General features: G+C 36.6%; 1 protein-coding gene and 1 long non-coding RNA gene across 2 annotated transcripts; both read right to left on the bottom strand.

The window, feature by feature from the left end:
* Window positions 1-375: 375 nt before the first annotated feature.
* On the bottom strand, window positions 376-4,691 carry LOC115997639. The gene is made up of 4 exons (XR_004093766.1): window positions 4,586-4,691; window positions 3,164-3,250; window positions 990-1,109; window positions 376-586 (listed from the first exon to the last, which is right to left on the bottom strand). It is a non-coding gene; the product is annotated as an uncharacterized LOC115997639 (long non-coding RNA).
* A 1,321-nt stretch (window positions 4,692-6,012) lies between these two features.
* Window positions 6,013-8,566, bottom strand: LOC115995904. Its single transcript, XM_031235050.1, has 2 exons — window positions 8,348-8,566; window positions 6,013-6,753 (listed from the first exon to the last, which is right to left on the bottom strand). Exons 1-2 carry the CDS (start codon window positions 8,417-8,419, stop codon window positions 6,013-6,015), a joined length of 813 nt encoding a protein of 270 aa, XP_031090910.1. The 5' UTR covers window positions 8,420-8,566.
* Between the last annotated feature and the right edge of the window lie 5,576 nt (window positions 8,567-14,142).

Below are 14,142 nucleotides of genomic sequence, written 5' to 3' on the forward strand. Positions count from 1 at the left end.
GCCAGGATTTGTTATGTGGCACTAGTACAAAAAAGACAATCAACTACACCTATAAAAGACTTTCCGCTACACCTATACAAGTGTAGCGAATGCTAATGACTGTTAAAGTATTTGGCTTTCCACGACACCCTGTACAGGCGCGCAGAAAGCATACTTGGTATTTGTTTTCTAATACAGACTTTCCGCGACACCCGTCGTAGTGGGTGTCGCCGCGGAAAGTTCGTTTTTATTCTTTTAATCATGGCTTTCCGCGATACCCACCTTTTAGTGGGAGTCGTGGAAACCCTTTTTAAAAAAAAAAATATTTATACACACTCACACACACATACATATAAGCAACAAATTTTATAAAATTAAATTCACATAAAAGCCTCTAAAATTAACAAATAGCTCAAAAATTCCTTCTCAGTAATCCTTAAAGCTAAAACTGTAGAATTTCAACAGCTCGGAAATAGCAACACAAAGCCTCTAAAGCTTTATTTGATGCTTCTTTTGGATATTTTAGCTTTGCAACACGGATGAATGGCTTCTTATCAAGTTCTCCCATTCTCTTTGCACAAATGTTGGCACGAGAGTCCTTCAAGCCCTATCATAAAAAACCCAAAATTTGGAACATTAGTTTCTATATAGAAGCATGCAATAGTAGAAACCAAATCACAATGAATAGCTAGGGAAGCTAGAAAACAATTATATTATTTTAAACCAAAGAGATAGAAAAAACCATAGGAATGTTAGGATACTTTTAATTTTTTTTTGTCATAAATTATAAATACTTAAGCTTCTAGTACGTGTCTTGAAGCCATACTTAATAACCTCAGTACACAAGTTAGAAGACTTAATAGCACCAAGATTCTGTTGGTTGCTTTTTTTTTTGCTTTTTTTTTTTTGTTGCAAGAGTCTTAGAACAGTGAAAACAAGGTTAACTAAAAACTAAAATGCAAATGAAGAATCAGATCAAGTCTTTAGCATATAAAGAGTATAAAACCAACCTTATATAGCATGTAGGGAATACCAATTTTTATATGAGACTTCAAGATTTCAAACAAGAGATTTTGTGCCTATACAACTTTCTTTGCCTTGCCCTGAGTTATTTGTGTATGATGTTCTTTCTGGAAAAAAAAAGGGGCACCATTATCATGCCATCAATCAAAGCCTTATTACCTAGGAGACAAACCATAGTGTTTTAAACATGCAAATTCTACTAAATACTTCATAGTTCAAATGTAGGTAATATTAGAGTACTATCAGGCCAGTCATACCTTTCCATTTGATTTTACTTTGTCATTGTGTTTTTGCTTAACTCATATGAAGAGGGAGAATGAAGTACCAAAAGAAATGAGATTTTCATAGTTTCGAAAAACTTAATCCCATACTCATCAGCAAGTTTTTCCCAAATCTCAGTTTCTTTTGCAGTGTTTTCTTTGTTGGAGGCATGTTACTCAATATTTCGAATCCAGTTCCTAATATCTAGCGTAGAGAAACACAACTAATCAGAATCCTGATAAGCGCCAAGAATAGTCGAGTTTAGGGTCAATTTTAGGACAATATAATGTAGTTTTATCACCCATTTGTAATAATTTCATGCGTAAAAGACTTTGATGTGATCAAAATCTCTAATTCAACTTTAGAGCATGTTTTGAAGTCATTTCCACATAACGGAACGGGATCCGAGGCCGAAACGAAGCAGCAAGCGAAGAAGCAACCGGGCAGGATCCATCTACGAGAGCTTCACGCGTGGAGGAAGCGTGGACCAATTCCAGTACGCGTCCACGCCCCCATCCACGCGTGGATGCAGCGTGGATTGGCCATTAAGGGCAATTTCGGGATTTTGACTTTATGATGGCTATTTAAACCCTTCCCCTACATTTTTAGAAGGGGCCCTAATTTTTCATATTTGAAATCTCTTTTTCTCCCCTTTGGGGGAAAACCCCCATTTTCTCTTAGTTTAGATTGATTCTCCAATGGTAGATCTAGCTAGATGGTGAAAGCAAGATGTAATAGGATTCTTAGCTTCGAATGGTAACTCCTCTTTACTCTAATCTAGTTTAATTTCGTTGTTATTTCCTTTCAATCTTTTATTGCTTTCTCTTGTTATTTCTTATGATGTTTGTTTAGATTAGATAGGGGATTGATAGTCCCAAGCTAGTTGTGTGGTTGATTTGTTAAGAAATTTCCTAAAAAATTGTAAGCTTGATGTATTTAGATTCAAATGCTTGTGTGGTTGATGTTTGATATGCTTTGTGCCTAATTGTGGCCACATTAGGTAGCAAACCTTGTGAAAATGAGTGTGTGCGCGATAGCGGCCTCTCACGAGTCCAACTCATCCACATCCCCGCAACCGACTGAGGATGTGGGAGTCCGAGTGTGACACCACTCGGTGATGTGCCGTGAACTCCCTAGTCGAGTCCAAATCATATTGTTTACAAATCCATTAGTAGTGCCGACCATATATGCTAACTAAGAGTCTCAATCTCCGTTTCCCTTTTCATAGTCTATCTATTTAGTTTGGAACTCTTTTATCAATGCCTTTTCAATCTTGGTCATTCACGCAACTCTTTCCTCCTAACCTCCCAAATGCCAATACATCACACAACTCCAATCTGTCCTCCTTGAGACCGACACTCGGGGAGTCTTGACTCTTCATTTTACTTCATTTCAATCCACCCCACCGCAAAATACTCTCCCACCAAATCCATTATGGAAATTTTAGAGTGGCAAAAACCATTAATGGAAGTCAAAAGAATGTCACATCACTAGGCACAATACCATATATGTTAAGATTCAAACAGAATATTCAATAGAACAAAAATTTCTAGAAACCAAACTCAAGTACTCAACAAGATACTAACTACAATACCAAAAAATTTTGAGATATTTTGTTAACAGAAAAATCAAAGCTTATAGTCACCGATGACACATAATGCAATAGGGAAAAAAAAAACATTACTGTTAAAAGATCATTCATCTGTAACATCATAAACCAACAAAATACCTATGGGGCAAAATAATAATTAAATATTGAAACTTCAATTGCACACAGTGATAGATAACCTTTATTATATCCACAACATTATCCTTCAAAATTGTAACAAGGGAAGAATAAGGAAAATAGGAAACTAAGCTACAACTCACGGTATGGTCAAATAGAGAAAAGCATCATTACCTCATTATTTGAAAGACCATAAAGTGCATATGCAACATTATGTTGCAGAGATCCATTCTTTTAATCAAAAAGCTTGAATCTCCGGTTCTACTTCGTCCGGCGAGTATACACATAAACACAATAATTCGTCATGTGGTTAACATCTCTAAAACAATTTTTGCTAAGTTTGGAGCCACAACATAAGATGTCAAGAGATTACCTAAAACAAGTTTGACAAAAAAGAGCTTATCTCTAGGACTGTTAGCGAACAGAGCTTTCGACAAACTACTCGTGTTCGAGCTCGGTAAGCGTTCGTTTATGTTCGTTTATTAAGGTAAACGAACATTAACAAACAAAATTTAGAGCTCGGTAAATAAACGAACAGAGTCTGAACAGTGGTAAGCTCGTTTGCTAAGTGTTCGCGAACAAGCTCGTTTGTGTTCGTTTAGTAGTGTTCGTGAACAAGCTCGTTTGTGTTCGTTTAGTAGTGTTCGCGAACAAACTCGTTTAGTGTTCGTTTAATAATGTTCGCGAACATTTTATATATATATATATATAATTGTTCGTGAAGATGTGAATGCAGATTATTTATTGTTCGCGAACAAATGTGTTCATAAGCATGTGCAGGTGTTTGGTTATTAAGTGTTCACGAACGTGTTGCATGTGCAGGTGTTTGGTTATTAAGTGTTCACGAACGTGTTCATTAACCAGGTGTTTGGTTATTAAGTGTTCACGAACGTGTTCATTAACTAAATGAACATGTTTGTGAACGTGTTTGTTAACGTTTGCGAATTCGTGAAGATGTGAATGCAGATTATTTATTGTTCGCGAACAAATGTGTTCATAAGCATGTGCAGGTGTTTGGTTATTAAGTGTTCACGAACGTGTTGCATGTGCAGGTGTTTGGTTATTAAGTGTTCACGAACGTGTTCATTAACCAGGTGTTTGGTTATTAAGTGTTCACGAACGTGTTCATTAACTAAATGAACATGTTTGTGAACGTGTTTGTTAACGTTTGCGAATTCGTGAAGATGTGAATGCAGATTATTTATTGTTCGCGAACAAATGTGTTCATAAGCATGTGCAGGTGTTTGGTTATTAAGTGTTCACGAACGTGTTGCATGTGCAGGTGTTTGGTTATTAAGTGTTCACGAACGTGTTCATTAACCAGGTGTTTGGTTATTAAGTGTTCACGAACGTGTTCATTAACGTAAATGAACACGTTCGTGAACGTGTTCGTTAACGTTAACGAACACGTTCTTGAACATGTTCACGAACGTTAACAAACACTAACGAACGCTTAACAAACGAACACGAACAAGATTTTCAAAAACCTTAACAAACGAACACGAACATGAACACCCCAAAATCCTTAACAAACGAACACGAACAGCCTTCGTTCGTTTATGTTCGGTTCATTAACAGCCCTACTTATGTACTTACTTGCATCGAAAATAGAAGAGAAGCCAGCGTTCATCCTCCTCTAGATCGGAAATGTAACAAGAGCTTACTAGCATTCATCCTCGTTGTGACCCTCCATTTCATCCACCTCCTGATCTGACAAAAAGAAAAAGAAAAAAAAAAAAACAGAGCTGATTATGTCCTTATTTGCATCAGAGATAGAAGAGAAGCCAATGGCCATCTTCCTTGTCCATCCTCCGATCGGCACTACCTGGATGAAGAAGTAGTGAAGTAACACTGCCGGAACCCAACCATTGTCTGTCGTCTCTCTTCACTGCATCACTGGATCTGGAGAAGGGTAGGCCCAAGATATGGAAACCCTTATTTGATTTTAAAGTTTAGGAGAAGAAATAAATAAGCGAAAATTCGAAATAAATAAGTAAAAATTGGAAGGGAAACTTACCAGCGGTGGTGGGGGTTAGCAGTGGCGGTGGTGGAGGCTAGCAGTGGCGGTGGCAGAGGCTAGCAGGGTCTGCGGAATGTCAAAGCAGAATGGCGTTGTCGACGGTGGCGTCTACTGCAGGTCGCGGCGGTTCGTGGCGTCGGCGGAGGAGGCAGCTTCGGCTGAGAGATGGAGGAGATCGACGGAGGTTGTTCTCCCTCAGATATGTTTTTGGAAAGTGGGTTGAGTTCCGCGGCACCCACAGATACGGGTGCCACAGAAAGTAAATTATTATTTTAATAATTAACTTTTCGCGGCACCCACCAAGATCAGGTACTGCAGAAAATTAATTAATATTTTAATAATTGACTTTTCGCGACCCCCGATCTTGGTAGGTGCGGTCTAAAGTAGTATCTTTTTTTTTTGTAATTTTTTAGAATGCACTACACCTTTTTTAACATGTGTAGTACGTGTAAAGTTATACTTATATAATCAAATTTGTAGTAGTAAGGTATGTGGTCATAATCATTTGGCATATATTATTTAAGTGAAATTCTCTAGACACACAAAACATAAACTTTCTTCCTCCCTTTTGTCTGCTTCTCTAAGTCTAAGCATTAGTCAGGTTCGTCCACATTTAAGCTGGTGCAAGCTCAACGTGGTTATTCTATGTTGCCTGTCGAAAGTGTACCGGAAATCTTGATAGCACCGTCACCGGACAAATAACGCTTTTAAGGTAGTGTTATTATAACATGACACAGACTTCGTTTCCCCCTTGATTTTTTTCTCCTTTCTTTAAAGAGTGTCTGCCTCTGTTGACATTGCTACTATTTTTCCAACAAGTTAAACTTAATTACCAATTAAAATGATAAACAAAAACACATCAAAACAAGCCTAACAACGTAACACATACAGCTAGAGATCAAAGTCATTTTATCAATTATTACATCATATTCTAAAACGATGAAAATGTATGTTGATGCTTGGGCGGCCGGAGTGGTGACATATATGAGTGCTAAGCTAAATACTAGCTATAATAGGAGCCATGGGGATCGTCTGACCAGCCCACAGTCCGTATCTGCAGCTCAAGCTGATTAAAACCATCTTTCATGCCCATGTACTTAATAAGCTTGCACAGCATACGATACGGCATTGCCATCCACCACGGAGACCATAAGACCGTCTTTAAGGAAGCAATAAAGAAGCGTGCACAATAAGTAATGCTAAACAGCACCAAAGAGATATACATTAACACCGAGGCCATGGGCTTGTGCTCTGCTCCGCCGGTCACGTGCATCATGGTGAGGAAGCTGACGGACATGAAATACAAAGCCAAGTGTAGGAAAACGCTGTAGAGAACAAAGGGGAGCACGAATAGCATCACCCCTATTGCGAGATTGAAGGCCAATGTGTTCATAATTACAAACACTTTGAAATGATGCTTGTGGGGAACCACGCTACTGGAAATGGGAGAAGTGGGATCATCGTTGCTTGGCAAGACGGCGTCGGGGGGCGTGAGAGTTGCTTGATAGGCGGCGGTGGCTACCAGCACCGCCACCACTAGCGCCACGTTCCGAATGTCCATTGACATGCCTTTGTGGACGTGTGCGGAGTAACGGATGAGCTTTTGCATGGGTGTCTCCCATGATAGGAAGAATGTGATGCGGGTTAACTTCCCCCTTTCCTTTGCGTTGTCTTTCATTTCTGTACGGATTCTTTCGAATGTTTTTCGGATTATTTCTGGCCTCTCCACACCAAACTCTCCAAACTGCATGCGCCCGCACATATAAATAAATAAATATGTGTTAGATCAAGCAGGCTAACAACTAACTATAGTTAATAGCGAATGTACAACTTTATGTTTTCATCATATATTTTGAAGGGCAAGGTGCTAGACTGCCTAACAATTCCCTAGCACCAACCTGTAGTCTTAAATCTCCGCACCAATCAGACTTGTCAGTCTTAATTGTCAGCTTTAATTTTACTCTGACTTTGATATGGACCAAACCCTTAACACTATGACAAAACTTTATTTCCTTATACGGCCATTATATTCTCAAGAGGCAGGTGTTGGACTTGACCATTAACTGATCTCGGCACAATTATATTGAGTTAATACCCAAAATTGTCCACAACTATAGTGGTTTTTCTCAATTTTGTCCTAAACGACTTTGGTGTCATAAAGTAGTCCCAAACTTTTTTGTTATCGCTCAAAATTGTCCTCCTTTACTTAAGTTGTCAAATGGGTGTTAAGTCTAGGGGCAATATAGTCAATTCATATTAAACTCTTCTCTTTCGGTCTCTTGGCCATGGAACTCGATTCTCTCAGAGCTGCATAAACATGGTGATTAACATCTAACAACACTGGCTCCAGATTTCTTATCTATTTTCTCAGAGATGTAATCAATCTTCTAGCTTCCTACTCTTCATCTTCTTCCCGAAAGAATTGTATTTTTTTTATTTTTTTTTTTTGCAAAAATGATCGCCCGTTCGTGTTCTCAGACAGGACCGGAGATCACAAAAAAGATTCCTTGCAAAACAATCTCCCTCGTCGTCCCGCAGATGTCAAGAATCTTGACAGAGTTTTTCAACAAGTCATCCACCCATTTCTCGTAGTCCTCGTGTCGGGACAGAGCTTGGATTGTGTGCGGCAAGGTGAGAAGAGAATTCACGCATCTCTGCAGCTCCGATAATGCGTGAAAACCACTGCAGATTACCTCGGTGTCAGAGGATTCCGCCAAGTTGGTTTCCTAGGATTTGAGTTTGTTGAGTTCCTCTTCGGTTTTTGCAGTGGTGGGGTGGGATCTGGAGGGTAAACTTATTGATCTTGCGTTGCCCAAAGCTCTGGATTTTGACGAGAAGGAAGTGGCCATGGCTGCCATTGTTGATTTTGGTTGGGTTCAATGGATTTTCTTGATTGGATATGATAATGGGTATAAATGGTTTAAATTGAAGGTTTTATATACAGAAGGAGAAAGAGGTGCGTAGAAGGAGACAAGATGCGCAATTTGTTGCTGTTGTGATTAGAGCTCTGAGATAATCGAGTTCCATGGCCAAGAGACTGAAAGAGAAGAGTTTAATATGAATTGACTATATTGCGCCCAGACTTAACACCTGTTTGACGGCCAATTTTGAGCGATAACACAAAAGTCTGGACTACTTTATGACACCAAAGTCGTTTGGGATAAAATTGAGAAAAACCACAGGATAATTTTAGGTATTAACTCCAATTATATTTTACCCACCAACTGTTGGAATTGACCTTTTACTAGCCTCCGCCCAACAAGATGAAATTAATATAAACTAAAAACTCACACACACATGCAGTAGAGAAGTGTGTATAAATAGCGTATGATAGATACCTCATCAGGAAAGTGAATATAGTACTCTTTTGCAGCCAGACCAAGTGCAGTGTTGCGGTTGATATCTTCCATTGCATGTTTAAAAGATTAATCTTACCAGTCCTCCAAAGCCAACCAAAAATCACTCCGAAAGCCTCAAAACTCCTTGACTCAATCGCCACATACATGCATTGGGGTTTTGCACTCAACCGTGGCATCCTTAACAGCTTCGGGGCACGCCATCAGAAAATCAATCAACACCTCCAGTTTCTCGTCGTCACCATCCTTAGTAACGGAGACCAAGTAGTGCATCGGCGTCATCTTTCCCCTCCCGCCCACCCGAACCAGCCCGCTCTCCAGTTTTACCATATGGCTAGCGGTTTCGAGGCGCCCGTTTAGCAGGGCCACGTGTAACGCCTTCGCCGTTGAGCTTCTTGCAAAAAGAGGGCATTATGGCCATGGTTTCAACCGCGAAAAGGGTGTTGCCATTAGCTGCTGCCACGTGCAACGGGGTATCCACAAATGGGATATCATTGATTTTCTTTAGGATCTCTGGGTCGTATTGGATTGATTTGTATAGGGCAGTGACGTCATTTTCTTTAGCCGCCTTTGTCAGCACGTCCCAATGGGATTGCGAGGGGTAGGACATTATATCGATAGGTTAATGTTTCTTGTTGAGTTTACTAAATACTACAATATCATATACAGGAACTCTTAGAAGCAAATGTTTTTATCTTTCGGAAACATGTACGTTAAGTTCTTCCAAAATTGGAATATTTTAGTTGCTTGAGATGTAAGCTTGCTTTTGGGTGGACACGTGCATCCATATCATTAGTAAATACTAAATAGCCTTATGATAAATGTTCTATCTGTTTTTCCTTTTACTTTTGCAGAGCTTGCTTGTTTGGATTTTCAAAAAAAAAAAAAAGCTTCCTTGTTTGGTATTTCTTATCTTTTTACGTAAAAAGTTTTGTCCATAAAAGGTATGTATGCCCAAGTATTTTGTGGTCATGGGATGAGAATAATAGTTCTGACAAAAGAAGATATATATTTATAAGGATGCAAAGAGGGTCACATTTAGATGCTATAGAGAGTGTTAATACGCCCCCTTAAAATTAGGCTATCTAAGGAGAACGTATTAAACTTGTCCCTTAGATCATTTAACATTGATGTGATTAGTGGCTTGGTGAAGATGTCTCTAGTTAGAAATTGTGTCACAAGTTCTTTAGTAGTCAATGAGGAGATCATTGCGCAATACTCAGGGCAGAGTCCAATTAAAACCTCGACTTTGCCAAGATACATACTCACTCATATAGTATAATTCCACTGGCGCAAATACTATGATCGACTATGGAGCCTCAGATATCGTGCACGAGAAGAAGACCCAAAGGCGACTTTAATAGTCTTCATATGGCCTAAGACATGGCATGTCCCACTACAACATAACAAATTTCATCGGACAAAGACGACATGAGCTACAACGGAACACTCATCCAGAGCGGTACTACAATGAAACACTCATCCGAAGCCTTAATAAATGAAGTCGAGCACGGTAACATGCCATCAACGTATCCACTGAGACTTTGACCGCAGAGAAAGGGAATATGTTGAGTCTTCCAGAACACATAGTTTGAGGAAGTATGTTTAATGGAGATAAAGTTATGGGTTATTTGTAGGGTATTTAATTAGTTATCAAGGCTATGGTTGGATAGGCAATATCGAAGATGATGCGAGAAGAGGGGGTGGTGTCCCCGATAGGCGGCGGCGCGGTAGCGAGGGGTTTAGACGTTTAGTTGTGACAACAAGGGGTTAGTAATGACGGCGGTGGTTTTTTGCTAGGGTTTGTAGCATGCATCGTTTGGTTTATTGATACCAGATGAGAATAATAGTTTTGAGAAATAATCTTATTATTGATCAATCCATGATGTTTGAAGTACAAGAAAATATGTATTTATAAGGATACAAAAATTTTCAAGATATTTATAAGGATATATACAAAGAGTCCTATTTAGGGTAGGAATGATAAATGATGATATTCCAATAATAAAGATCAAATTCTAGTATGTCTAAAGTACAGAATCTAAAAGATAACATAATTGTTACTTCTCAAAAAGAAGATAGGAGGAATTAGAGTGCACCCAAAAAATGCATTGTATTATTGTATATATCTTCAGTGACACAATTGAATATCATTTTTTTCAAAAGAACGAAAGAAAGAAAGAATATTGTACGGAGTACTTATTGCGTACAAATCGGGTATGCATGATTTAACTATTATTCTATTAAAACGCAATACACGTTTGCTTGCTTTTGTGTTGTATACACTATACATTCACATGCACTTTAAACGCAATGCATGTTTCTAAATTACCCTAATTAAACTGTTTTTCCTATCCTCTTTCGTTTTTTTTTTTTTTTTTTAATCTTTTGGATAAATGACTTTTGGAGATTGGATAGTGATGATATTGTATTACAATTAATTTGAAATAGAATTAATATCGAATCTCATATAGATCGGCAGGACTTCAGTTAATACCATAATTAAAAATTGGATTTCTAGTCTTTATGAAAAAATACATTCTTTTTATATAAACCGCATGCTATGCTTATGCTATTAGTTCACTAACTATTGTTTTATCGCATATATTCTGATACAAATCATACAATGATTCATTCAAGCCTTTAATAAGGGTCAAATAGGTCCTTCAACTATAGGCCATAGTGACATTAGTCTCCTAAACTTAGAAAAATTTTCAATTAAGCACTTTAACTTTTCATTTTTATGCAATTAAGTTAATAAACAGGTTACCTCTAACTGGCTTTGAGTAACTGGTAATTTTTAAAATTTAAAAAATATATTTTTAATATAAAGTAATTAAATTTTTTTTTTTTTTAAAAAGCCTCCGATAGCGGCGGCTTCTCCGTCCAACCAGACAAAGAAAGTCGGCTTGGCTTCTTCGTCCAGTTGGACAGAGAAACCGGCAATTTATGTTTTTTCTAAAAAAAATTATTTAAAAAAAATGAAATTTACTTGCAAAATAAGCTAATTGCACAAATTTAAGAAGTTATTGGCTAAATTGCTTAAAAGTGAAGAGATGAAGTTTCTAATTGGAGCATTTCGTAATTTAGCGGGCTAATTGCATTTTGACGTATAGTTGAAAGGCTTATTTGACCCTTAATTGTTGTGTTTAGCAATAACCATTAGGTTGGATTGGTGCTTGAAGTGAATCTTTTCTTTCCATTCAAATGGATAATCCATTCCCTTGTACTCTTGTAGTGCATAATTCTCAGTCTTTCAAGTGTACTATCGCATCTAATTTTTTGTTTTACCTCCACTTCCTTATGGGAGGATAATAAAAGTGTGTTTTATACAAAGTTATAAGTGGGTATGTTTAAAGAATATTAGACAGGTTATATAAGTCCATGTAAGCTCCAGAAGGGTGACAAGATTATTGTATAAAATGCTAACTTCTAGTGACAATCCTGAATATTGTACCATATCTCTTCCTTACATTTTGTTTTGAAACAATGATTTTATTATGTAGAACTTGAAAATTGTTATCTTTAGGGGGATATGGGAAGTACATTTACTCAAAACAATTATGAAGAATTGGACTTAAAATCCTGAAGATTGTATTATATCCCCTCACTACACTCTATTGAAACAATGAATTTACTTTAAGCTATGTAGAACTTGAAGATTGTTATATTCAGGGGGAGACAAGAAGTAAATTCATTCGAATCAATCATGTAGATTGTGTCTTAAAAGACTAACAGTTGTACTTTTGCAACATATACATACCATGTACTATTTTCTTCACTAAGTTTTTCCCATTGGATTTTTATAGTGAATTTTTTTAACGGGTCATAAGTATGATATAGTAATGTCGATGGGAAAGTTGCAAATAAATACTTAAACACCAAATCCGACCTGAAGATTATGCCCTAAAGGCTTATGGTTGTATTCCTTTTCCCTTAACTAAGTTCTTTTTTTCACAGGGTTTTCTTAAATTAAGGTTTTGAGGCAACCAGTACAATATATTATTTTACAAATATCATGTACTCTTTTCCTCAACTAGGTTTTTTTCCATGTGGTTTTTCTAGTGAAGTTTTTAACGAAGCATGAATATATTTTATATACCTTGTACTCTTTTCTTGTCTAGGTTTTTTCCCAAAGGGTTTTCCTAGCAAGTTTTTAACGAGGTAAGATCATAGTCAAATAATGTCCAAGAGGGAGTGTTATAAATAATTTCATTAGTGAACATTATTATGTAATGGACATATTTATGTCCCACTTATGATTTCTGTTATAGTTGTATATATATATATATATATATATATATATATATATATATATATATATATATATATATATATATATATGTTTNACAACAAATGTTGTCACTACCTGACCTATGTTTCCAGGAATGTTTACATTCCATAGTTCCAATTATTTAGTCTATCCATAAGGATATTAAGTGAGTCTTCTTCTTCAGGAATTTCAACCTCTTTGGTTTCAAATCCTTCCAAAGAACATATACTCCAAATTTCTGAAGTATCTGAAATATCAGAAGTAATTTCAAGTATATCTTCATTAATGGTGTTTACTAAGTTTGCTTCTTCATTAAATAAGTTATTTCTGTTTGGACAAACAGAGGATAAGTGTCCAGGTTTTTGACAAGCATAGCAAGTTATTGTTTTCTTGTAGTTTTTGTTTGGATTGTACTTAGTAACATGCTTATCTTTATTGAGATAAGGTTTTTTAGCAGTTGATTTTCTTATGTATTTTCTTTTTACATAGTTTCTTTTAGGTTTCGCAGGTTGTCTCCTGGGAGTTGGATCATCAGGATGTCTCCCATATTGTTGTGGAGTGTAGATATTTTTACAAAAACCTACATTCTTTTGTTTTAAGTCTCTCTGGATCTGTATATAAGTACATCTAGTCTTAAGTTCACTAATAACATGTTGAATTCTGGTTCCCATGTTATCAAAAAGTTCTTCTTTAGGTATTAAATTCCAGGAATCATGGATTGATCTAATCAGATGAAATATAAATTATAACATCAAATATTATATAGCACAATTGATGAAATTTGTTGGACCGATTATGTTTTCTGATGTTTTTCTTACTTGAATTAAAGCAAATAATTGTCCAATTACCCGTGCGATGCACAGATAAATTTTTTATTATATATTTAGTCTGTCTCTGGTCCACTGGAATAATTCCAGTGTCTCCTATCCCAATCATCAGTCTCATGATGATTATTATAAGTGGGAAAGTTGAAAATTTGGAGTTTGTTACCAAGGTGGTAAGTGGCGTTTACCTCAAAAGGTCTAAGGAAACCTCTGAAGTCTGATATGTGATTTGAAGTAATTACAAAGTGGGATAATTCTTTGAGTTTAAGTTCTAGTTCGTGTTTTTCAAAAAGTTGACCAGTAGATTCTGTAATTGAATCTAGACATAAGGTTTCTTGGAAGGTTTGAAATTCTAACTTTGAAAGTATAGTATTTGAGATTTCTGTAGGGAAAGTTTTGTCTAATCCTTGTTAATTAAGTTATGATTTGGTACAGTGATGTTGTAGTCAAGTATGTTTCTGAATTTGGGTCTTGATAAAAGTATGGATTCATCAGTTTCTGATGTATCTTCTCAGTTAAAAAGTTTTTAGTACTTCAAAGTATTGTTGAATAAGTTTTTATCCATGATGATAATAAGTTTTTTAAGAAGTTTAAGTTTTATAAAATCTTCTGGTTTGAAGATTCTTCTTCTCTCTTGCATCACAGGTTGCTGTACTAAGAGTTTTATTACTTATCTAGAT

This window comes from Ipomoea triloba, chromosome 11 (genome assembly GCF_003576645.1).
Source record: "Ipomoea triloba cultivar NCNSP0323 chromosome 11, ASM357664v1".
In the NCBI taxonomy this organism is placed as follows: domain Eukaryota; kingdom Viridiplantae; phylum Streptophyta; class Magnoliopsida; order Solanales; family Convolvulaceae; genus Ipomoea; species Ipomoea triloba.